Source organism: Mustela lutreola, chromosome X, assembly GCF_030435805.1.
Source record: "Mustela lutreola isolate mMusLut2 chromosome X, mMusLut2.pri, whole genome shotgun sequence".
Lineage (NCBI taxonomy): Eukaryota > Metazoa > Chordata > Mammalia > Carnivora > Mustelidae > Mustela > Mustela lutreola.
In genome coordinates this window covers 19,068,325-19,094,441 of record NC_081308.1, presented here as the reverse complement: position 1 = coordinate 19,094,441, position 26,117 = coordinate 19,068,325, and the positions used below count along the sequence as shown (strand labels likewise).

Sequence of the window (26,117 nt, the reverse complement as noted above, 5' to 3'; positions counted from 1 at the left end):
ATTTCTAAGATGGGGAGACCACCTGGTGTGTCCTTCCTCTTTCCTCCCAAGTCCTTTTCCCCTTGTCTTGATCACAAAGAAAAATTTTAGATATATTTCCACAATTCTAGACATTGGGAGTAATCTCTGTGGTTTGGGGTCTCTGCTGTTCTCACCTATGACTTAGGGAATTCCATCAGCAGTTTCCTGTAATTTGTAAATTCCAAGAAACATTCACTTCCCTGGATTTCTTTTTTTAAGTGTACTGTATGGCTGGTCTCAAACATACTCATGCACAGGAAACAACGAGAATGGGAAGATAATTTTTTTTTATGGTTTCCTGCAGATAGCTGAAGACCTTCGCTTGCCAAGCCCCACAGAACCACAGGGCTGGAGCTGCTAAAGCATTTTAATGTATCTTAAGATGTGTCAGGTATGTTGTAAAAGGCAGTGTGCATGCGTTATGTGTGTGCATGAATGTATATGTGTTTATGTTGTACATGTGTTATGGGTGTGTTGAGTGTACACATACTCTGTGTGTGTGTGTGCCTGTGTGTGTGTACGAAGCAGACCTAACAGGTGATTATCAGTTTTGAGTAGTTATCCATGGCCCTAAGAGGCATCATGGGATCTGACTTGGTGATTCTGGATAGGATGCAAAGTCAATTTTGGCAGGATGTTAAAGAATAAAGATCTGAAATTCCGAGTTAAACATGTTGAAGGCTCACCCTGGAAATTAAGTACATTGTTTGGCCAAAGAGAATCCTGGTTTCCCAGTGATGAACTGGGATGGGAAATGGAAATGGGCTGAGTCGTTGCCATTTTGTAGAAAGTAAACAAAGCACTTTAGATGTCTCAATGAATGAAGTTTTCTAACTTCACATCAGATGCTACAAAGTGGAATGAATATTCTTCCATCTTCCTAGAAGGCTTCCCTTGTCATGGCTGGGCAGGGTGTCATATAAATGGACTGTTTGGCTGCCTTCTTTGTGCTTCAGGGAAGACCAAGTGGTGATTCCCCAAGCAATGCCATTAGGACAACCCAGGTATGTTCCACTGTGCCCAAAGTTATACCAGAGAAAGCACAACCAACAGGTACAAATAGAGTCATTTCTTTTCCAGCTTCCTCCATCAATGTGCACTATATCTAGCTTATGGCTAGGAGTCAAGAAAACTGGGCTTCTATTTGCCTATTTGTGTCCAAGACACACCTGTCCTTAAATGTAACCATATGTCCATGGCCATGATTTCCTATTGGCCTGCTACAGATAATCATGATGAATGAGACACATGCTCTCCCTGTTTGTTGGTGAGGCAGCTGCTCCAAGTGTGTGCATGCATGCCTCGTGTAGACATCTCAGAATTGCCTGGGAGCAGCCCTTCTAAGTATGTGGTATATTGCTGCCCCACAGCTGGTACCTATATAACTTGGAAGTAGGTTCTTCTGACCCTGGTTCGTTGACAGGACCTACTTTCATATGGTGGTTTCGTTGGATGCCCCCTCTGTATATGTATGCGTGTGGGCTGTGCTTACTGTAATTTTGAGGCTACATATACGTTGTTGCAATAGTGAGAATGTAGTAGCAACCTGGTATTCTTTCTGTCAAGAAGAGCACAGGCAGAAGGGTCCTTTCCCCAGTTCTTCCCTGGAGAGTACGTTTAGCTGCTGCTGGAACATAAATATGCAGAATAAATAAACAGATGAATGAATGAAGAATAAATGAATGGAAGTAGGCACTTGGATGGGCATGAAGGTACCAATATTTGAAGTAGTTTTGGCTTCTTGGAGAAAAAGTGGTTGAGGAACTCTTGATTGCCCATTAGCCAAAATGAGGACACCAGAATCACACTCCCATTGAGGTCTTTATTAATTTAGGACAGTGGTTCTTCACCCTTTTTGGGTCACGGACATCTTTTAGAATCTGATGACAACTATGAACTCTCCTTTTAAGAAAATGCACATATTAAACATATACACACATTTTTGCATATAATTTAATTTTAGGGAGTTCAGAGTCCTGCCCTCCCACCAACTCATTCATGGCCCCCAGGTTAAGACCCCATAATTTAGATACATAGAATTTGGCAGTAAAGTGGCAGAATGGAAAAAGGACTGAGGCTAGGAAACTTGAATTATAGTCCTGTATCTGCTTCTAACTAGCTCTGTGCACGTCATTTCACTTCTCTGGGTTTCGGTTTTCTCAGGTGAAAAAAGAGGGAGTAAGTGTAATTCTATCCAAAGATTCAACTGGTGTCAACATTCTGGAGGGAGAAGAGGCTGGCACATTCCACAGCAACAGCATTCCTTCCACCAAGGTTCCTCTGTGGGCTGCCTCCTTGGTATACATTGCTTTTATTGTACTTTGAGATAAAGCCCTCTTTTCCTACCCAGTAAGCTCTTCTGATTGCTTGTGGTGCTAATTTTAATCTAACTTGAAAATCTGCACAGAGGCCATAGCTCCTCTTCCTTGCATGGTACCCTTGTAGATAGCAAAGAGGACTTCAAACAGATCACCTGGGCAGAAGGGGGGCAGGGGAGGGGCAAGACTGGGGAAGACATCCTGACACTGCCTATTCAGGTGAACGGATTCTAGCTCATTCACTTTCCTATTTGCTAGCTCGTGGACTGGCAGGAAACAGAAATCAACAGTTGTAACCACCACGGGGAGGAACTCTGCCATGTGCTGGCTGCAGCCATCCTCAGGTCTTTGCCAGAGAATCCACTAATACTAATTTAATATTTTTCTCCATGTCACAGCTTTACCATGCTTTTAAAAAGTGGGAAATTTTTCTTCAGCTACCCGGTGCTTTTTGTGGAGAACAAACTTAAAAGCAAAATTCCCAGCAGGAGTGTTCAAATATCTTCAAGTCAGGCATAGTCATTAAATAGCAAGTGGCCTTCCCTCCCGACTCTCATCCCCAAGTGCCTATATCCCATTTTTTTAAAGGATTACAATCCAACCCCAACATCCAGAGCTTGTGCCCTCTTGACAGTTGCCCCACCGAATGGTGATCCAGCCAAATTTTGAATGTCCTGAAATGACCAGGAGAACTAATTGCATCTTCATATAGCCCTAATTCTGTGCCCCAATCTGCAAAAATTTACTTCTCTGAGCTTTATTTACATCATGAACCCTAGTGCTACTGTATGGGATAGAGAAATTATAAATAATGTCTTGAGTTTCTTCTCTACACCAGTCCTTGCCGTGAGCACTTTCTCAACATCATCTCCCTTGACCCTCACAGTAAATCAAATGTAGACTCTCTGAGGGCAGGTTTACTTTATCTGTTCACTGCTCTATCCCCAGTCTCTAGAATAGTATCTGGGTGGTATTAGCACTCAGTATATATCTGCTGAATTTAGAGACAGTTCCTATTATTATCCCCATTTTACAGATGAGAAAACAGATTCACAGAGTTCAAACACTATTATAAGCTGCAGGGTTACTTTAATAGGATCCAAAGGAATAAAGCCATTATGAGGAGGATATCATTTGTGTTCAAGAGGCTCTGCCTCTGCCACACCCCCAGTGTGGCTATCCAACCCACCTGTTCTTGAGATAGACACAGCCACGCTCCACTGCTGGGGCTGGAGGAGAGTGGTACTGGGGTCCCGGAGTGCCACTTAGAATAATTGGGTGGTGGTTAGTTAAAATAACAGGGTTATTAAGGGCCTCATTTAGAGCAGCATTTTGCATAAATAACCATAGCCATGGAGGATGGCATTTGATTATCTCTCTTCTGAGTGAAGATTGAGGGGGTGAAAATGGTAGGAAAGACGGGAGCAAAACAAGGAAACACAAACACTACAAACCAAACCAATGCAGAACAAAATCCAAAACTCCAAAACCAAACCAAACCAAACCAAAACTTAGGAGCTGGAACAATAAAGAGGGAGTTTCATGAGGGTTTTTGTCTTATTTTTTTTTTTTTTCCTGTGGAGAAAATGGCCTTCTTTTAGCACAAGGAGCCCTCGTGGTATTTGTTGGACCATTGGTATGGGGTTAAACAATAATGCCATGTTTCAGTATCATTTTCTTTGTTGCAAACCCCAAGCTTCTTGTAAATTTACATATTCTGCAGAGCTCTATTCAATGAAAGAATATCGCCCTGACCCTTTCCTTTTCTTCGTTATGACTGGTCAAGAACACCCAAGTATCACAGTTTTTTAGTTGACCAGGAGAAATGTTTTTGATGAATGGAATATTTTCTTTGGTAAACAAACACCAACTCAAAACCAACCAATAAGTTTCTTTGGTAAAGTGAACATTAATGTCTTGGTTGGAATAAATTGAAACTAAAACTTTTGCAAGTGTTTGCTAGGCTTGTTCCTTCCCTCTTTATAGCAATTGAAAAAGAAAAACTTGATGAAGTAAAGATAAAGACTTAAATTTTACGGGGATGTGATTTGGAGTTGCTTCTCAAGTGTCTTCTCCATGATGGGGTTAACCCAATGCTGTCAGAGCAGTAATCATTAACGAGTAAATAATAATTAATGATTAAATAATAATGATCTAACAATAAACAATAAATCTTGGCATGCAGAGTCCCCTAGTAAAAAAAAAAAATCATTCCATAGTCAGAATTCCATAAGCCTTGATTTCAAGTGCTGAAAAGGGAAGTCGACAAGGTTGAAAATGCCCTTCGCCTAAAAATACAGTATTCCAAGGTATACAGAGACTCAATCAAGTTGGGAAACTACTATCTGTCATAAAACAAAGTTCCACAGCAAGTCATTCTGGTTGATCAAATTGAATGATTAAATTCTCAGCAAAATCCATTTAATTGGTGTGTGTATTGTATCAGTGTTTGTGGAGTCGCTTTAACCCGAGGTGCTCCACGTGGCCGACACTAAATCAATGGCTGATTTAGAACACACTGCTCAGAAAATGATTTAGCAACATATGATTTAAGAATAAAACCAATCCCCTCTTCAGCTGTGTTTTATAAATAATAGCCTAGTTGCAGGCCCCTTGGAGAGAGAATTGATCGCAGATCTATTATGTGAACTTGCCCTTTGTCGAGGACCATACTTGTCCTCAGATTAAAGCTCATTATCTTCTAGTTGAGTGCATAACACGTTGGTATGATCGCTTAGTGTGTCTGCAGGAGAGACTGAACAAATGTGTAACTCACTAGCTACGTATTGAGAACTGAGTGAACGACAGTACAGGAAATAGAAAGCACAGGTTTGCACTTGGTGCATTTACACTGGAATCATTTGGGCATTTTTGCTGTTTGGAAAGACAATGGCAAACCAAAATCCCAAACATTACCCAGACATTAAAAAAAATATATATATATATCTGCCATGTGGCCAATAAAGTCCTATGTTCTTTTCCTTGGAAATGTACTTTGAAGGGAGTAATAGCCCTCTTAAGGGAAAATCTTAAAGTGGCTTGCCCTGTCTTAGGCATGCTAAAATGATGGAAACCCTCTAGTGGTGTGACCCTGGCTGAGTCGCTTTACTCTCCTAGGTCTCAGTTTCCTTCTGTGCGGAGGATGGGGAAGTTGCACAGTACAGAGAGCAAAGGTGCTTTTGGGAAACACTTCCCACTATAGATGTCTAAATAAGCTACATCTCTAAAAGGGAAAAATACTGTAGACATTTGCCTCAAATGTGACCAGGAAATAGCGTCATTTTTATAGACATAAAGAAATGCAGAGGTCTGGGGCAACATACACAGCCTCTTCCAGTCAAAGTTGTTTCTGTTTAGAGCCTGTAAATACTGTGACCAACACTATAAACATCTAGGCTCGTTAATGTACAGAAGGGCCGTGCAGTGCATTGGACGGGCACCAGCAAAGGTATGGGGGGGTGGGGTGGGGGGCACCAGGATGATGAAAGTGCAGCCAGCTTAGCAGAAACGTTTGACCACCATCACTGATAAACGTGTATTGGTGATTACGTCTTCCAGTCATTTCCATCTGTCTCCCCTTCAGTCCTTCATCTCCCTGCCTGCACTTCTATGAAGCTTCTCAGTTTCAGGACTTAGAACTCACCAAAGAACTTCCTTTTCTCCTCTGTGTCTCTGAGCAGCCATGACTTGAAATGTTATGGCAGATGACCATGTCAGTGTTCATTTCTCCTTCCTCAGCTATGCACAGGCAGATGTTGCTTCTGGGCAGCCACGCAAACACTGCATGTAGGATCAGACCACAAACAGCTGTACCAGTTGGCCATATTTTTTGTTAAGATGGAGACACTGCCTCTGGGTTCAAGTAGACACCTGCTTTTCCTTCATCCTGCCAGGTATTTGGGATTGGCTCTGCAGCTTTGGGTACCCGGAGCCTCCTGTCAAGAGCTGTAACTAATAAAGCAGATCCATTTGGTGACAAGCAACAAGATATTCCAAAATAGAATCGCTCCAACTCTGCAGTGCTGGAGCTGTCATTGGTTTAAAGGTGTATTCACCAAATCATACACATGGTCAAAGTATGCTGATGGGGGGCTATGATTTCTTCATTCTGCACAACAAAACTGCCTCACCTGGGCAAATCTGGGAATCACTCAATTTCATTCCATGGGTGATGGCCACTCTACCATGGGTCACTTCCAAGGTTGTGGCTTGCTTTTGCTGGCTAGAACTTTTGAAAGCATCTCCTTGGGGTGCTGGGGAGCTAGATGAGACAGCTAAGACCTCAAACCACAGACTCTGCCCGGAGCTACTGCTCTGCAGAAGTTCTGGAAGCTTTATTGTTTGAACAATGCTTAAAGCTATTTCTGCTTTGGCAGCTGACCTTTCAATCAGTAGGTTTTTGTCACAATACCAGCAACATCTGCAGTGTGAATAAAATAGGATTCTGCTTGCTAATAAGCTTTCTTCTATTTGATCTTAGTTTAAGAGATGTATCTGTGTGTGTATGTGTGTGTAAATTCTTTCTGGTAGCAGTCCTTTTGTTTAAAAGACTGAAAATATGCAATGCCCATTTCCCCCCTTGTCCTTTACTTTGGCAATGTCTGTTTCTTAAAAAAGAAAGAACAACTTTGAATTTGTTTCATTAACATAATCTCTTTGCTCTCGATAAGACCTAGGGTGAAAATAAAACAAGCAGACTCTATCACACTGTTGTAATTTGGTCAACCACTCGGGTACTGTCAATATCCACCATTTCCACACATTCGATTTCCTCCCGGTTTTCAGGATTTTTCTTCTCTTTCCTTTTTTTCTTAGAGGGTGGCAGGAAAGTCAGTATCACAGGTAAAATGGCAAAGCAGTGAAAGAAGGTGACAAATGCTATTAAAAACAAGCACCTGAACAGTGTACAGGTCAGATTTGAAGGCACAGCTGCGAGAGGAATCAGACCAACGATATAGCAGAGGTAGCTCTGTAAAATCGCTACCCCGTGCACTTCCAGGGCATTCTTTACCCATTTAGTTCTTGTGAAATCCTTGCCCAGAACAAAGGTGGATAACAGTGGAGCACAATTGTCAATTGTGTAGTTAATTCCATAAATTAAGCATAGCACAGAAATGCAGTCCAGTTCTACTTTCCATAAGGTCATGAAACCTATAACTCCAAACTCCACGGACACAACCGTTAGAGTGAGCCAGACATTAATCAGAGAGTCTGCCACCAGGAATGCCGAGAAGAAGAGCAGGAACAAAGCACTGATGCAGGAGTTGTGCAGGGGGGCTCCCAGAGAGGAGGCATATCTATCCATATACACGAAGGACGGGTTGAAGACAATGAACTTCACCTTAGAGGTGACAGAAAGTCTCCTGAGGGTCTCCAGGAGATCATAGAGTTCTTCTCTGTTAGTTTCCATGGTCTTGGCCACCAGGAACATTCTGGAGGCCACTACATCAACCTCATCATTGTACTTTTTAGAGAAGATGATGTCCTCTTGAAAATGTGAAAATTGGGGAGCTTTCAGGAAGGAATTCCTCAACATGTCTGTGAAGTTTTTCTTAGGCAAACCAGTGGACACATTGAGTTTCCGAAGGTAATTTAAATAGCTTTCAAACCAGGATATCCGCACGAACCCCTTGGTGTATTCTAGCACATCTTCTTGGACACTAGTGTTCCAGTATTCTATGGACTCATATATGTAAAACCCAATCACCGGACTGTAGTTACTAAAGTACTTTTGCTGGGCAGTAGTGTACTCAATGGTTTGCGTCGCAGTTGCTACGATGTTACTAAGGTCTGACCCTTCACTGACCTGCAGATAGCCCATTAAGGCAAAGGAAATATAAATAAGGTAAAAGAGAACTACAAAAGGCTTGACATAGGTGTTGGTTATCCAGTCACAGTAATAGCGTTTGAGGAAACATACCAATAGGTGACTCTCGTAAGTGTTCGCTTCCTCGCCGTCGGTTGTGTCCTCACTGAATCTGGCTGTCAGGAGAAACCTGTACCATGCCGGCTTCTCCTGCAATGCCTCGGGCTTTGGGACTTTCCTACAGAAGATACTATGCTGGTAATTGTTTTCTATGTAGCCAGTGAATACCAGGCTGGAACCATAAAACGAGAGTACATAGAGGTAGTTGAAGAAGATTGCAATACAGGAATTGCAGCAGAAAATCCTGGCTGCCTCAATGTTCGTGAAAGGGCTGGCCCCTATGCCAAAGGTGACCAGGTACATGGCAGTGGTGAGAGAAAAGGAGAGCATGGAGTCTGCATAGACTGCTGCAGTTCTCTCTTTAACATGTTGGTCTTCTCTAGTTTTCCTCCAGGAGGATAACATTTCAAAAGTCCCATACAATCCATGACCTGAGGGGGCAGAAAAAGACCAGATCAAAAAGTTGAAAAAACTAACCTCTTTCAAGAGAGGAACCGACTTGGTCATGGGCAACTACCGGGTCAAGGGGAGTACAACCAGCCTTGGTGGTGACAGATTGTGAATGCCAAGAATTTCTTCCGTGGAAGAGAGCCCTGTCTTTTAGTGAATCCTAAATGTTAATGGCAAGTGAAAGATAAGATCGAGGAGCTAAGATCTCCATTGCTCCCTTCTGGCTCAAGAATGTGGGCTAGACTTTTGCCTATGGAAAACCGAGTAGACTGGCATCTGTCTCTTGGGGATTATATACAGTGAGAGGTTAGGGCTGTTGGGGCAGCTTGCAGAGTTTTTGTTTCTCTTGCTTGGTGGAACACTCCAGAGAAAGCTCCTGGCCACTCATCACTTGGCTTGGCATCCCCATAAGTCTGGCTGGAGGTCAGCACAGAGGAGGGCTGTGGGCAGAGGGTTCTGAGTTAATGTCTCATCATCTCGTCTATGTTTGGCCAAATGGAGGGCGTTAGGAAGAGAAAGAGGCACTGTATTTAATTTGAGTCTTGACAGGAATCTAAATCACAGCCTCTTCCCCCCTCCCCCACCCCCAAGTATCAGTCCAGGGAACAAGAAATCTGAGACACAGAGGGAAGCACAATAAGTAGCACTGGGTTTCAGTGAATAGGAAAGACAGAAACTGCAACACGGTTCACATGATCTCTCCCTGCCACTGATAAAAATTAAATTTCTGCTTGTAGATGTATAGTTTGCGTTTTGTCTTCAGGGACCTGTTTGACCAATTTTGCTTGTTTGTAGATGACGTATCAAGCAGGGGCTGACCCTGCTGGCTTCTCTGCACTATTTGGCAATGGCCTCTGAGGAAGAGACCCAGATCAATAACCTTTTCCTTAACTACTTAGTGCCTTGGCCTCCTTGGTTAGTACTCCAGAAGCACGGGAATAGCAGAGGTATGGGAAGTGCCCATGTTTTGCCCATTCTCCTGCTTGAGACTAGATCTAGCTTGCCTTCCCCCACCTCTCCTGGTCGGAGGTAGACACTCTCCCGATGGTTCTCCCTGGGTTTCCAGGCTCTCGTGACACTGAAAAGCCACTGGAAGTGACTTGTTGTAGCTTTCAGTCACCCCTATCTTGGCACTAGGATCAGCAGATCTAATTTTCTGCTTCTATGTCTTGGCATATTCAATCCCATTATTGAGGAGAATAAAATCTTTACCCACTGGTACAATAGTTTTGTTTTTAAAGAGGTATTAAAAATCTCTGGCCAAGCATAATGCTGAGTGAAGTGAGTCACTGTTATCTTGTGTGTTCAGTAACTGGGTGAACACCTTCCCTCATGCCCAGGCTGGCATTTACATCCTTATTGTGAAGTCTTGTTCGCTCTCACACCCAATGTCCGTTTTGTAGTCGTGATACAGGCCTGTTTTCTCAGAAGGATTTGGCATTTATCTGCATTTACTAGGCATCATTTTGCAGCCACTTTAAGAGGGCAGGTTGGGACTGTCAACCCGATAACTAGCACTGTGCCCCCCCCTCAATTGGAGGCACCTGAACTCCCCAGACATGCAGCCAAAAGTGCACTCATTGATTGGCATCCTGTTAATTATGCTTTAGAAAGTCACTGTCTAGTCTCAGAAGGGAAGACTATTTATTAAGTCTGTTTCCACATTGTTCTCAGGAAGGATTGACCGACCTTTGTTCCAGGACAATGAGAGTAAAAAGAGGATTAATCCCTCCAAGGCATCTGCACCCTGGGCAGACAATACTGACCATTTCATCTGCGGCCACGTAGACTAAGTTCTCTTGGACTTAAAACACACTTAAAAATTTCACTGAAAATGGCAAATGGAGTGGGTTTTTTTTAAACAGTGTTTATATGCTAGAAACAAGAAAAATGTTTTAAAACAGGGCTTTAGTACTGAGTCATTAAATATGTTAAGAATATAAGAATGCATATAGCAGGATTACAATTAGTCATATAGTAGAATTTAAATTATTATTATTTTTTTAAAGATTTTATTTATTTATTTGACAGACAGAGATCACAAGTAGGCAGAGAGGCAGGCAGAGAGAGAGAGAGAGAGGGAAGCAGGCTCCCCGTGGAGCAAAGAGCCCGATGCGGGGCTCGATCCCAGGACCCTGAGATCATGACCTGAGCCGAAGGCAGCGGCTCAACCCACTGAGCCACCCAGGCGCCCCTAGTAGAATTTAAATTAAATCTAAGTCAATGTGATGTTTTATAACATTATCTGATTCCGACTCTTGTTGAAAAATACCCTAAGAATCCCATTTCTCACAATGTTGTTGGAGTAGTCTTAGAGGCTAAGTGAGGAAAGGAATTGGAATTAACAAAACTATTACGTGAAGAGTGAGGCTCGAGGGTCCAGAATGAAAATAATCAGACTCAAGGAAAGTTGGAAATAGACTGTGAGCTTGTCTCCTGAGTTCTGTTGCTGCATTTTAAATGCCTTGTCCTTCTACAGTTTGATCATTTTTATTGAGTCCTGACTCTCTTTGCATATGATGTTGTTTCTTGGGGCAGCTCCAGGGAGAATTTTCCTTTTATTCTTAGGGACTTTTTGGAAACTATACGTTTCCTTCTTTCCTCTCGCTACAGGGGTATGCATGTAGACATTCGCAGAGGCAAGAAGAGGAGGCCCCAAGAAAGAATCTGTTCCACTTGATCACTCAGAATTTGTTGCTAGTTATTGTTGTTCTTGCCTCTAAAGGCCCCCACCATCCTTCCTGATAGGCCAGATTCTTGTTTCTCAAGCCATACCTTTCTGGCAGATGCTTACACCCTAAATTCCAAATTGGAAGTATGCAGTGTCTTTGAAGAGCTCTTAGGATTTCAGGGACAACTGTGTACACCATAACTGGGCCTCCTTCCTGAAATTCAGTCCGTCAAGAGGAAGATGAGTGCCAGCATAGCTGGAGGTGCCCCCCAGGGATTACCAGCCTGGAGCACCTCGCTGTGCCTAGACCTGATTCACAGCAGGTAATTATGTTGAAGAGGTCAGTCTGTGACCCTAAAAGAAAGCTGAATGATGGGGTATCTGTTTCCTGGCCTGGACTCAAGGGGAGTCATATTCTAGGAGTCCTAGGACACGAGGAATACCCTGCCTGCTCCCGCAGTCCCCCAGAATGCCTACTCTGCCCATAATTAGAGCTGAATTCCCTTTGGTTTTGGCCTTTGAGGGTGTTCTCACAAATGCAGACAGACCCCTCCGGGACAGTGTACTGTGTCCTGAAGCAGCTTCCCTTCAGTCTGGGGTGTGGGGAGGCAAGAAAGAGGAAATTAGAGGTGGGTGGATTTCACAGAGACTAAATCCTTGGCAGTTTTTCTTCCAGCTAGCCCTGGCCTTATCTTTTGAAGCCCATTTCAGAAATGGGCTGGTGAAATCAAGGAAAGGCAGGGAAGAAAGGTTTTGGTAGGTTCCTTTCCTCTTCACTTTCCTCTCTCAGCAGGTGCCTCCCTACTTTAGTGTCACCATCATCCATCACCCTCTTAGCTTTGGGGCTGGGGTCCAGCAAGCAGGACTCTGAGGCCAGATCGCACAGATGTAGGCAAACAGATACTGCATGTGGACTGAAGATACTTTTCAGAGGTTTGGCTGTCATTTCCCCTATTTTAAAAATAGCACCTTTTAAAAGGTGCTTTAAAAGCAAAAATATTGCTGTCTTCTTAGCATTGTAGTTTTAAGATTTTTCTCTATGAAGTCCGAACTCTGTAAGCCTCTCTATCAAGTCTGACCAAGGGGTGTATGTCATTGGTGCCAAGCATCATTCTAGCAAGGGACCATTATCCATCTCCCGAGTTGCAAGCCTGTTCACGAGCACTCTCTCGTAGCAGCACTCATGTAGGGAGCTACCCAAACCTGAAGTTCCAAACAGACTTCGCCTTTGGTGACCAGAGGGCCTGTGGTGGTTAAAGGAGGTGGGGCTCAACCTCACAATGGCAGGTCCATGGCCCAAGACCTGGAAGTAAAGACTATCCTGGTGAGCACGCCAGAAACCAATTGATACCCCACGGGATTCCCTCTCTTACAGTCACAGTGTTTAAGGCTGAGGAGTTGCCAAAGGGAACTGTTAAACCACACATACTGATTCTACCAAATTCTTAAGATAAAGAGACTTCTAAAGTATTCACTTGTCTTTTAAAAGCACATGCAAGATGTTTGTTTCTATTTCGGTACACTGCAAGTCTGTATACTTCCATGGGTGTCAGTATGTGTCACACGTACAGGCCCAAGTTCTGATTATTCATGAGGGAACACTTTGAAGCAGTGGGGGCTTTTAGCCAGGTCCTGGGGTGAGGACAGTGGAGTTCTTTGCCAACATTCAGATATAATTTGTACCAGGAGTGCAATTTATGTTTTATTAGCAGTAGACTTTGGGATTATCATCTAGTAAAATCAAATACTAGAGGACTTAGGCTAATCATTTTTCTGCTTTTCCAAGTGATTTTATATCTGTATGTACACATGACTCTCAGGCTTTGGAGCCATGAGGAGAGAAAGCAGCACAAGTGATAAATAGCACTAATGGTGGAAAAACCCCAACTGGCTAATCTTCCAGTCACTTAGGGTGAGGCTCAGGAACACTCTCAGATCAAATCTCATCCTTACCCAGACCCTTTTCTGGGGCCTGACCAAGGCCTTCAGGGTTGTTTATAATCCACTAATGCAGGAATTTACCAACGAATAGTTGAGAGCTAATCCAACTTTACCCAGTAGTCGTGCTTTGGGAAAGCTATTCATAAAACAAATATTTTCAATGTATGTAATGGTTTTGCTATCAGAGGCAGTCTGGGTGATTTGTTTATTTTTTTGCCAATGAATAATTGCAAGCAAATTGATCTATTTTGTGCATCTGGATTCTGTAGGGCAGATTTTTCTCCAAGCCCAGACTCTCCTGCCTTCCCCGACACACACAGACATAGCACAGAGGCTGATGCCTTTGGGCACTACTCACATTTTCATCCTTTCCATACTAGCAGGATTTCCTCATCTGGAGTTCCAGAACACAAGGAGTAGCTGAGAAGATGAGGAGGTGAAATGGGACGACTTGCTGGTGGATGATCTCTTAGTTTCAGTGTAAAAACATTTAATATCAAGAGACAATGAAGCCATTTATAGCATGCCTGGGCAGTGCCAAATTTCTTACGTGAAAATAAAATTACTACATTTTTCTAGAAGACCCAGAGTATGATGAATACAGAATATGATGATTTTGTGTGAGCAAAATCTGCTTAAAACATATTTTACTCTTAGATGAGCCTCACTAAGTAGCTCACGTTCATAAAATACTTTTCTTTCAGTGACATCCCCATAAATTCATGATTTGGGGGTTTTTTTGAGAAGAAATTTAAGATGTATGAATGTCAGGGTTGAGTAACATCTATTTTCAGGGGGAAGTTCATTAATTGGGTTACATTTACACTTTGCCAGTTACAAACATTTACTTTCTATGCTGAATTGTTTGGTTTATCCCAGCCTGTTTTGTGTCACAGTTAAGAGTGAGAGTTAAGGAAGGTATACTATGCTTAAGTTAAGAAGGATGTACACATCAGGGCAAACACACTCATCCTATGCTTTCTACTAGAGACTTGTCACAGTTTGGCAATTCTAATCACAGCATTGGATTTTTATCTGAGAAATGCTTTTCCTTCATTAGAGAGCTGCAAATAAGAGTCCAAGAAATGAATATGCAAATAGCTTTTCCTTGTTGAAAGAAAGGTATTTAGATACTGAGTGTGTGTGTGTGTGTGTGTGTGTGTGCACTATATGAAATCATGTCTGCAAATGGGGTCTGCGGTATATGCTATGGTCATTGTGTAATATCTTTACATATAGGTGACATATGTAATATATAAATACATGCATATATGTCATATCCTATTCAAATGTTTTATATATTTACATATAAAATGTGTGAATATATACTATATAATAGGGAAATATATAGTATTTATATTCAAATATTCAAAAAATATATGCTACATAATGTTATAAACATGTGAAATGCACATGTATGCACATGAACTTATTGCATAATGTATCATATTACATATGACATATAATATAGCTGATGTGGTATATACCATGCACACACACACACACACACACATATGATGGATAGTACGCTGATTTGAAAGTTATTTTGCTGGTGAGGAAGAGAAATGCTAGTGCTACTATACCATCAGTGCAGAGAAGAGGCTAGAATCTCTCTCTTATGTTCCATCTACATTTTGGTTCTTGGCTACTGAAGTAGCCTAGGTGAAATTCAGAATTTCCTTGACAATGACTGTGTATCTTCTTGCATTGTGAGCTCCTATAGACCCTTTTGGTCACTACTACTTGGTCCCAGCAGTGACTTCCTGAGATGCTGGCTCAGTGCAACACCAAACTAGGTATTTTTCTCCATAGCCTATTATTAACAGCTCATTGTCCTGCTGTTGCCTCTCCTTTGTAAAATCTGCCATTTCCCCAGTCCCTAGACTAGGTGGGGCTAGACCACCTAGACTGTACCAAGACCAGGGTCAGAGAGGAGGAGTCGCTGCATTCCTCTGCCTTACTGAGCTCTGCATTCCTCGACGGGACCCATCAGTCCTGTTCTCATCCTCCTTTATGGTTAAGAATAGAACAATAGAACACGTTTTATACCATTTTCCCCAGAACCATTTCTCCCCACTCACCCTTTAATGGAATATGATTGGTGAGGCATAATAAAAGGGTGAGAACTACCCACAAAACTAGATTGCACAATCTCCTTGTAAATTGGTTCCCAAATAGCCACTGGACATTATAAAAAAGATACCCAGGGAAAAAACTTTGAAATTATTATATGGAATTACTGTTTTATTTTAAATCACATGTAAACAAAACTGAGAATAATAAAACCCCTATCACCTAGGGTTTTTTTCCTCCAGAAATTACTGAACCAATTAGTGATTAATGTTCCAAGCAGAGCATTTCCACAGCATTCTACTCCGTCATGTAGACTGTCATATTGTTGCAGATAATGGACTTCTACAATAATGTATTAGGTTGAACCATAAGAAATTACTGCTTTTTAGTTCAAAAATGGCTGGTTATTTGTACCAATTTTGTAGGTCAAAAGCAGTTAAATATTGGCAATTTCCTATGGCTCGAACTTCATAATTATCTGGTTGATTTCCTCACCCCACATGTTTCACGGCTTTAGAAATATGCCAGAATATGGGGCGCCTGGCTGGCTCAGTCAGTAGAGCATGTGACTCTTGATCTTGGGGGTCCTGAGTTTCAAGCCCCATATTGGGCATAGGGATTACTTAAAAAAAAAAAAAAAAAAAGAAGAAGAAAAAAGAAATACGCCAGAATGCTCAACCAGAAAGCAAAACCTTTCAGGTCTGCTTGAGTTTAGAGCAAAAGTAATTAAGAATTCTGATTTCTCAGGTGCCTGGGTGGCTCAGTGGGTTAAGCCACTGCCTTCGGCTCAGGTCATGATCTCAGGGTCCTGGGATCGAGTCCCAAATCGGGCTCTCTGCTCAGCAGGGAGCCTGCTTCCTCCTCTCTCTGCCTGCCTCTCTGCCTACTTGTGATCTCTCTCTCTGTCAAATAAATAAATAAATAAAGTCTTAAAAAAAAAAAAAAGAATTCTGATTTCTCAGAACAAAATTTCCTGCACAAGAACTTTCACTTCTTCAAAGCCTAAACTCCCTATACTGCATCATATTCCCGGTGGCATCAGATGAGAACAAATTCTCAGAAAACTGAGCCGATCTTCTGGTTTCTGTTAAATACAGATAATCTTGGAATATACTTGAAAAGAACCAAATGCCTCTGCTATTATTCTCCTCCTATCACTTAATTACATCCTTTCTTCCCTTCCCATCCTTGAATTTGAGTGGCCAGGCTTGAAAATTCAGAAGGAAGAGGGCACCCCGGATGTGGCATTTGACCTTCTCAAAAGTCCCAAACACTTGAAAGAGCTTTGAATCCCCAGTAGCTCACTGTGGTCATATAGTGGTTAGCAATCTGTTATGAAACGGCTTGAGGAATATTTTTTTGAAGAACATTTTTTTGTCTCATCTGATCTCCATGGCTTTTGTATCTTGGTAAATGCAAAGCAACCCTTATAAGTTAGATTACCACGTACAAACTAATACCAAAACTCTCTTTCACCACAACTTCCGTTCTCTCCTTTCAGCTGGTCAGAATATACATGAAGTCACAAACCTTCCACATTAAGAAGGAAGAAACCTTCCTTTGGTTCCCTCCTATATTCTCCAACACTCCATTCCCTTCCTGATTTGTATCTGACCAGGAAAGCTGTGCAAATAGTAAGCCTGTAAGGAGAGCTTGCATGCACAAAATCTTTGCCAATTTCTTAAATCATAGCCAAGTGGAGGGCAATGGTGTAAAGCCTCATCCTTTAAAGGAAGTTCCATAACAGGTTAAAATGATGAGTGTTCGATGTTTACAAATGACAGTTCAAATACTTCAGTACCTGATACTAATATAGTTTGGAAAGAAAGGATAGTACTTTACGAATAATGGGTATGGATGAGATAAACTCTTCTCCAAGTTTATAGTAACTAAAAAATGTCAATGGACATTTATAATGAGGTAGACCTTTAAGGATTTCAGCTCTGAATAAACTGATCTGACTCATACGGACAGGGGTTTTGGCAGAAGTGGGATTGTCTAATATGCATGACGCTGATTAAAAACATTCTAAATCATGATGTATCTATGCTTACATCATTGTCAAAATGATTCATCTGTGTAGGATATATTCTTATTGCCAGAGATGTCACGTATCGTTTTGGCTAGAAACGCACAGTCACATCCCATTATGGCGAACTCTCAGAGTTTATCCAAATTCTTTCCTATTCTGGAATTTTGTCAGGTTAATACTGCTTGACACATGTGGTCTTAAAATTTTCCATTCTAAGTCAGTCTACTGCCATTTTGGCATTTGGCTGGATCTGGCCTTATGTGACCGGCATCACACTGAGAATGTTTAGTTTGTTGAATTTTAAATATAATGTTTATTACGTTATAGACCTGTTGTTGGCCAAGGAAATCTGTATAGAGGCTTTTTTTTTTTCCTGAGATGCTTTTCCTTTTAAATGAGGCCACATAGTTTTACATTTTAATTTGATATTGTATTTATATAACATGGAAAATCAAGAAGTTTTGCTTAAATCTTAGCTTAGGCATAGCCATTTTATATTATAGACAGGCAGATTTTAAAACTGGGTGAACAGTTTATTGACTCATAATGCAAAACCCTTAGCACCGCATTTTTTTCTTGGTCATTTGAAATATTTATTGGTGTTTTGGGACTGGTAATCAAAAATCCAGAATTAAACATGGGCTCTTAATGCAGCATTTATGAACATGCTCTTGCTTATATTTCATTTTACAATCAAATTCTGAGAATGAAGAGTTTATCTGTGAAACACAGGCACTGTTGGCTTTATGAGCATATTAAGCACCCATTACATGGTGCAAACTATTTATTGCTGATGGGCCCCAGCTACTAAAATGCATAGCTTCTTTTGTTGTGATTAAGTAATTTGAGATCTCTTTGGGCTGAAAATGTACAGGAAGGTTGCATACTGACTGTCAGCAGGGAAAACTGCCATCAAATCAATGCATTTAACTTTCCTCACAAATTGCAAACAAGAGAGTATTGGGTACCTGCGGCGCTTGGTCTCTTTCACCACGAGCACCAGATTTTTCTGAATTGAACTCTGACGTCAAGTTCAGTGATCCTCTGTCTCTGTGGAGTTGCAGCGCAACTATTTCTGGATTTGTTTTCTAAGGCCATTTCTTGGCTAACAGCATCCACTCTCTTACGTCTTTCCTTGCACCGATTCTAGCTGGTATATTCCTTTTTGTGCTGGCTTTGATTTACCATGTTTAAAACTTCGTTAGGAAGTACCAAAAGAAGTTTGAAGAAATCTTAAATATCATAACTTAGTTTACTTAATAAAGTTAATTTATAGAAGTTTCAGATGTTCCATTTCATTTTACTTAGTGAGATGGATTTTTTTTTTTTTTTTGGTGAGGTTAATGTTAAGAAGTTTTGACTATTGCTATGTTGTTTTACTTAGAAATAATTTTAAGAAGCTCTAAATATTGAAGTTTTATTTTACTTAATGCAATTAGTTTTTAGGAAGCTTTAAATATTGAATCATCCTTTGGCCTCAGCAATCACAACTTGAAGTGTCATCAAACCTGGGCCAGTAGTCCTTTTTCTAGCTCTGACAGTCTTTCTTCTTGATCTTAAAAACCTACTTCCTTCAGTTCTCCCCTCTTTCCTTATTTCTGTTTTCTCTTCCTCCCGCCAAAAAAAAAAAAAAAAAAAAAAAAATTACAACAAAAACCACTGCATTTTTCAAACAAAAAGCCAAAAGATAAAATCAAAACATGGGACTAATCATGGGTATAACATGTTCATTTAAAGAAACCTTGACTCAAGCATCCATGGAAGCTACTACCCAGTGACACTGAGTCTTCAAGGAACCAACATGGAACCCACCATCAGCTCACATCGTCTTGGGGTTCAAGAGGCTAGTTATGCTGCCTTCTTAATGGACTGAATTCAGGAAGAAGTATGGCAGCCCTCTTCTGTGTTGTGTTTGACAGCGATGAGCAAAGCGACCTGGTGAATGTGCGACTTGCTCGGTCTCTGCAGTGCTCCCTTTCTCTTGAGCTACCATATACGTATTTATTGTCCAGGTCTGTACTCCCACAGGCCTCAGAGCCTGGAGGGCAGCATGTTGTTTTGTGACCTTGCAGCCCTGCCACCTGCTTATCATTTAACTGTAAGGCAGCTGAGGTCTCCTGAGTAAATTCTTTTCTTTCCTTCTGCTACCCCTGAACTGGGCATTAGGGATTCTAATGAACTCAACCATAGTTCTTTCTCATTCAATGAAAAATGCCACTTCATTTGTCATGTCAGTATCTGATTCCAAATGACATTTTAATTTTGCTAAAGGAATTGATGAGAAGTGGCCACAGAAAAGGGATAAGTGAACCCCTGGAACCCTTGGCCTGCAGGAACCCTGCCATCAGGCTTGCTGGGCATGCCATCTTCAATACCAGATGAACAGAGCAACTGGTGTTGTACTAGAACCACTCTGGCTTTGTTTTCACTGTGATCTTTATCAGGAAATTCTCGCAGCCCCTAAGAGAGAATATACTGGGATTCTCACACCATCATTTTAAAACATTCTCCTGAGTTTATAGCAAGGACAGGGAAAAAAGATACCTTCTTATTTATTTCTCACTCGTTGCTTTCAAAGTTCTTGTACATTTATCATGTCCCTTTTTGTGATATTCCCCTCCATTCCACCACTAGGGTGGAGAAACTGAGGGTAGCAGACCCTGTCAGTGCCCAACCCATGTGCCCTCCGATTCACTATTCCGCAGCTCACGGAAGTCTTCTCGTGACAAACACCATCCACCTGAGGGGTTTTAGGGGCTGCAGGATTGTGCTCAGTATTCCCTGGGGAGAGCTGTCAGTGACTCGTCCACAGGTTTCTGGGTACATGGGCCAGCTTGCAGCTTCCTCACCCCTCAAGGAGGACCTCTCTGAGGTGCGTTCTGTTAAGTCTCCCAAAGGTCCCCTGAGGGATTGAGCCACTGGAGCCTAAAGCAGTAAGCGGCCCATGAACACAGCCCGAGTTGTCTTCCTTCCCTGACTTGTGTTCTCACTCCGACGCCAGGGCTTCCTGGGCTCACCTCCCAAATTAACGACTTCTATCTAAATCCTTGTGTCAGGGTCTGCTTCTGGGGAAGCCCCACCGAAGACACTGCAGCACCAGAGAAGATTCATATCATCTAATTGCCACACCGCTACTTACTGGAGAACCAGGGCTGGGACCCATGGCTTGGGACTCCTGGCACATTTACCCAATAAGGTTGCCCCTTGCCAATGGCCAGAACATTACAGAATTGGTCCCAGGACTTTGGGCAAAAGGAAGACACGATAAACAAAACAGAGTCATTAGGTGGCTACTCTTTGCCATTTAGGAACCCAGTCACCACCAGCAGCAGGAGGAAATAAAAAAACGAAGAGCGGTAATTACCTAGCATGACGAAAGGGACTCCCAGGAAGGTGGAATTGTATTTCCCACCGGTAAGATTGATGATCCCGGCCGCGGTGAGCGTGGCCAGGGTTATGGTCACCAGCCCGAGCAGACCGAGCCAGGGCTTGCTGCGGACGCAGTCCTGCATGGAGCAGCACAGGATGGCCATCGTGACCACCAGGATCAGGCTGGTGACCAGGTAACGTTCTGATACACGGCTGGTCTTCTGGAAATCTTCCCTCAGTGAGGAGGACGTGTAAGGGTACATTTTGACTTTGCTGTTGGATTTCTGGAACAGTCGGACAGTGTCGCAGAAGCTGGACTCCCACCTCTCAGCCACCATGTCATTGAGACTGTTGATTGACTGCAGGTAGTAGGTGAGCTGGACGGCCTCTGCGGACTTTACCCGGTCCTTGCTGTGCACAGTGACGCCTCCAAGCTGGTGTCCATTGTACACTGCCCTCCCGTCCTTTAAGTGAGTGATAGGGTATGTGATAGCAAAATTGGTCCGGTTGGTGGCCCGAGCGTTCTTTAGCTCCTCCAGGACATGCACTATGTCATCCACGATGCAAGTCTTATCATTATTCAGGATACATATGTGGGCGAACGTGTAATTAAAACCAGGCCTTGGGACCTGGATCCTGGTCACAGCCGCATGCAACTATGGGAGAAAAAAATGAAAGTTAATTTATTACCAAAAATAAGACCTCGATGCATGACCTTAGCTCTGTGGATTCAAATATGTCCATTGGGGGGGTGGAGTCACTTGTGTCATTTTCAAGCTGAACAGTTCAAATGAAATGTTATAGACTTAACAATAGAAACAGGTAGCAAGGATGCAAAACCAGAATCAACACAACCCAGGAACTTGTCAGAGGTGAAAACTGTCTGGTTCCACCTCCGACCCAGTAAATCAGAAATCTCTGGGCTAGGGCCCGGGAATCTGGGTTTTCACAAGCTCTCCAGAGGATTCTGGTAAAGGTACAGTTTGAGAAGCACTGGCGTAAAGCACCAGCATTATTTCCACGTGTTCTCTTCTTTATTTGTGACTCAGTTGGTCTGTAAGTGTCTGAAAATCTCACATACGACCACCATCTTGAAGATATAATGTACCAAGTGAACTAAGGCACAACTTCACGTGGAGGCCGATCCCTTGCTGCTGATCTCTAGGGCCCCTAAATGACTTCCCCATCCAATTCAGTCACTTGGTGCCATAAAAGACAAGAGGCTCACCTTGAGGGACCTCATATTCTCCGGCTTTCCTCATCTGCTTATATGGGAGGGGAGACAGAACTGCAAGAGTCTGGGGGTGATATACGGAGGTCATGCTAAGGAAGCACAGTGGGATTTATTCTGCACACCTCATCTCAAGTCGCATTTGCCATGTCCAAGCTCTATACACCTGTGATCAAAGTGGACACTGGGAACACAAGCGCTCATTTAAAAAAAAAATTCCTTATTTTTTAATTAACATATTATGTATTATTTGCTTCAGGGATACAGGTCTGTGATTCATCAGTCTTACACAATTCACAACACTCACCATAGCGCACACCCTCCCCAGTGTCCATCACCCAACCACTCCATCCCTCCCACCCCCTCCCCTCTAGCAATCCTCAGTTTGTTTCCTGAGATTAAGAGTCTCTTATGGTTAGTCTCCCTACTGATCCCATCTTGTTTCACTTTTTCCTTCCCTACCCTCCACAGCCCCCCTGCTCTGCCTCTCAAATTCCTCATATCTGAGAGATCATATGATAATTGTCTTTCTCTGATGCACTTATTTCACTCAGCTTAATGCCCTCTAGTTCCATCCACGTCATTGCAAATGGCAAGATTTCATTTTTTGATGGCTGCATAGTATTCCATTGTATACATATACACCACATCTTCTTTATCCATTCATCTGTTGATGGACATCTAGGTTCTTTCCATAGTTTGGCTGTTGGGGACATTGCTGCTATAAACATTCCAGTGCACGTGTCCCTTCAGATCACTACATTTGTATTACAAGCCTTCATTTAACAACTCCTACTATATGCCAGGCACAATTCTAGGCCTTTTACACAGATTAGCCCATTTCACCCTTATAAGAGACTATGATATAGGTACAAGTACTAGGCTCATTTTACAGATGAGGAAACTGAGATGGTTGCTAGCCCAAGGTCACACACATAGTAAAAGAGAGAGCCAGGCAGCCTGGCTCCAGAACTTGTGCTCCTGGCCCACAACCTCAGACTTCTAGGTTAACAATGCCAGTAGTTGAATCAAAGTTCTTGCTAGCAACTAATGGTTGAATTGGTGCTTGCACTGCCCAAGTGCTAAGGTGGCCTAAAAAATCACGAGTGCTCAAGTTCAGATATGTGGGAGTATATGTATTTTACAGTCTAAGGTGAGAAAATTAGGCCTTTTCACTGTAAAATGAGCCCAGTCTGCAACACAAGGCCAGTGGTAGGCATGTAATTGAGTGTTAAGTAATGAGTGTGCCTGTGCCTAGCACTGAGTGGGACCTTGCAGGAGCAGAGATAGTCACTCTGTATCTAATGAACAAAGAAAAACATTTCATATGTAAAGGGAATCAAGTTTAACACCCAGTTGCCACACCGTGACTATGCCATTGGAAGTCATAACCTTCTGAGAGTCTCCATGACCCTGATATAGTTTCTTTTAAATCTGCCCAAATGGATTATTTGTGAAGATATTTTGCTGTGCATGTGCCAGGGTGAGTGGGATATTTATTATGCTTTTTGAAAATGTCAGAGGGGTACCAGCTGTCAAAGTCCTTTAGTTAGCACAGAGAAAGAGTTGTTAATCCTAATTCTCAGTGTGCCCTCCCCCACATCTCCTCATGGGCACCAACCCTCCGGTTCAGGAAACACTTCACCATATTATGTTTGGCTGAAATAATTCTGAGTTCTTTCCCATACACACACACACACACACACACACACACACACACACACGATCTCCCAGAGATACCTAAGATATTATTTTCACAAAACTCTTACCATCTGCTAAATTTTTGCTTTGGTGTTTTGGAATTAATGATGAGCAAAATGTCTTCAGTGATTTTTAAACTTTGAATGTGTCTTCTTATCCATTCTTCTCTAAGTATGGCCCACTGAATTTTGATTACAAGACCTTCTAACTACAAAAAAAAAAAAAAATCCCCAATACAAAGTTATTTTAGGGGAGAGAAGAACCAAGGGGGAATTTAAAGACAAGAGGGTTTTGATAAGTGTTGAAGAAAGACTTTGGGGAAAGATTCAGAATAGGCTAGAAAAGGAGTGGTATTGAAAGCATGTATATGTGTAATATTTAGTGCTTTGTTTGTTCCTACGAACAGTCTAATAAATCTCCCTTAGAATGATTACTAAATATGTCAAGAGGAAAAGATTGCCAAATAACATGGTGTTAAGCCACAGGGCTGGACCCAGTTATAGCGAGGGGGATATTTTCCATCTAATCTCTAAGGCGACCGTGCCCTGCTGGGTGGGGAGTTAGAAACTATTTAGTGACCTGCCAACTCGGCAGATCTGCTGCTCCCATCCCTGGGACCACAGACTGAAGAAAGCAGACACTCTTAACTCCTATACCACCACATCGTAGGAGGGAGACTTGGGAAAAGAGACCTTAATGAAGTTTTTGAGAAGGAACTTACTGAATTCTCAGCACCAGAGCTGCCCTGAGATGTAGCTGCTTTGAATTTCCAATGGAGAGGTGGGTAGAGTATGTGTCACTCTTGCTTCTGAGTGGCAGGGAGCTGCTGAATGACAAAGCAGCCAGAGAGGGGGCGTTGGCTGAGCCCACCCACCTGGCTGGAGGTGTCTGTGGGATTCTACAGTGAGATAAGAGGTGAGAAGATAATAGGAGGGATGGAGAAAACCCCAAACACCTCAGTTCTGATCTCTGGTTCTTACGACTGTGTATCAAGCATACACATGTGTGTGTGCTTGGCCATGTGCGTAGCTGTCGGCAGGCACATTGCACATGCTACCTGGGTAGCACCTTGTTGGGGTTCTAGAATGCCCTGATTTACTTTCCTAAGGGAGCCCCACTGAGAACAGCATACACATTAATAGGTGTCCTTAGATATATTCCCAAGGCAAAAAGGAAGCCAGAGATTGAAGCTGTGCTCTTTTCTGCGCCCCCCCCCCCCGTATACTTACTTTAAATTTCTGCACTGGGAAAGGAAGGTGAAAATGATGACAGGTTAGTTTATAGTGACTTTATCTTTGCCTTTAAATTAATGTTTTCTCTTGGGGCCAGAAAGGGGAAAGCGAGCCAGGAAAACCTTAGGTGACTAAGGTGACTAAGACACCTCTGTCCATGACATGGACAACCTCCAGCCATGCAATATTATTATTTAGTTCCATAGGAGACCCTCAGGGGAAAAAAACAAAAAACAAAAAAACAAGGGAAAGTGACACGAAGTAATAGTTCTGACCTTAATATAGTCTGAATCTGTCATGTGAATCAACACATAATCCATGTTTCCGTAACTATGTATAGATTCTAGATTATTCACTCAACACACATTCAATAAATACTCATCAAATCTGCCATGTTGCCAATAATAGGATAATTTCCCTGAATTTAGTGTGCTCGTGCTCACACATGGAAAATCACTGAAGAGATACAACCTTTGAAACAAAGGGAATATTCTAACAGTAGACAATGCCAACCCTTTGTGCTAGTAAAGCCCAATCCAATGTCAATCCTGATCACAATATTTTCTATTCTATATTTGCTGCCAAAGAGGCCAGAACTAAATGTTAGATTGAGATTCATTCCCAGACTCTGACCATACCATTTCAATTGTTAGCTTCTTTGCTCTCATCGCCCCTCAGGTTAAGAATGATAACAGTAATTGTGACTAGTCTGCTAAGTACTTTCTTTACAGTTTTTAAAAATTTATTCAAAATAAGACTCGGTGGGAATGATTAAATGATTATCCTCATTTTATAGCTGGAGCAGCTGAGGCCTCAAGGATGTCAATAGGTCACTTACGCTGACCCAGTGAGTCAAGGGCAGAGGTAGGAACTTGGGGGCAGCGAGATTCGTGGCCTTAGCCCAGCACAAGTTTGAATGAGGGCTAAGAGGATTTGGGGAGGGGTGAAGCGCTGGGAGCTCATCCGGTTCACATGACTGGCCATGGCGGTGACTGAGCTGTGGGATGGCCATGCTTGAGGATCGGGAGCCTATGAAGAGAGACCAGACATAATCCTAACAGCCAAACCTCATCTGTAGATGGCAGCATTACGTGGCCATATTAACAGGTAGTGAAGGGGATGGGCTTGGAGCTTACTGCCTTTTCTTATTTT

At 42.4% G+C, this 26,117-nt stretch overlaps 1 protein-coding gene across 2 annotated transcripts in view; it reads right to left on the bottom strand.

The window, feature by feature from the left end:
* Window positions 1–2,436: 2,436 nt before the first annotated feature.
* PTCHD1 (patched domain containing 1) overlaps window positions 2,437–26,117 on the bottom strand; it is a 58,394-nt gene continuing 34,713 nt past the window's right edge. For both annotated transcript variants that reach the window (XM_059158032.1, XM_059158033.1), the window contains 2 exons: window positions 20,797–21,457; window positions 2,437–8,696 (listed from right to left, as the gene is read on the bottom strand). In XM_059158032.1, the coding sequence (XP_059014015.1) occupies window positions 7,042–8,696; window positions 20,797–21,457 (2,316 nt within the window). In that variant the 3' untranslated portion in view covers window positions 2,437–7,041. The remainder of the gene's footprint in view (window positions 8,697–20,796; window positions 21,458–26,117) is intronic.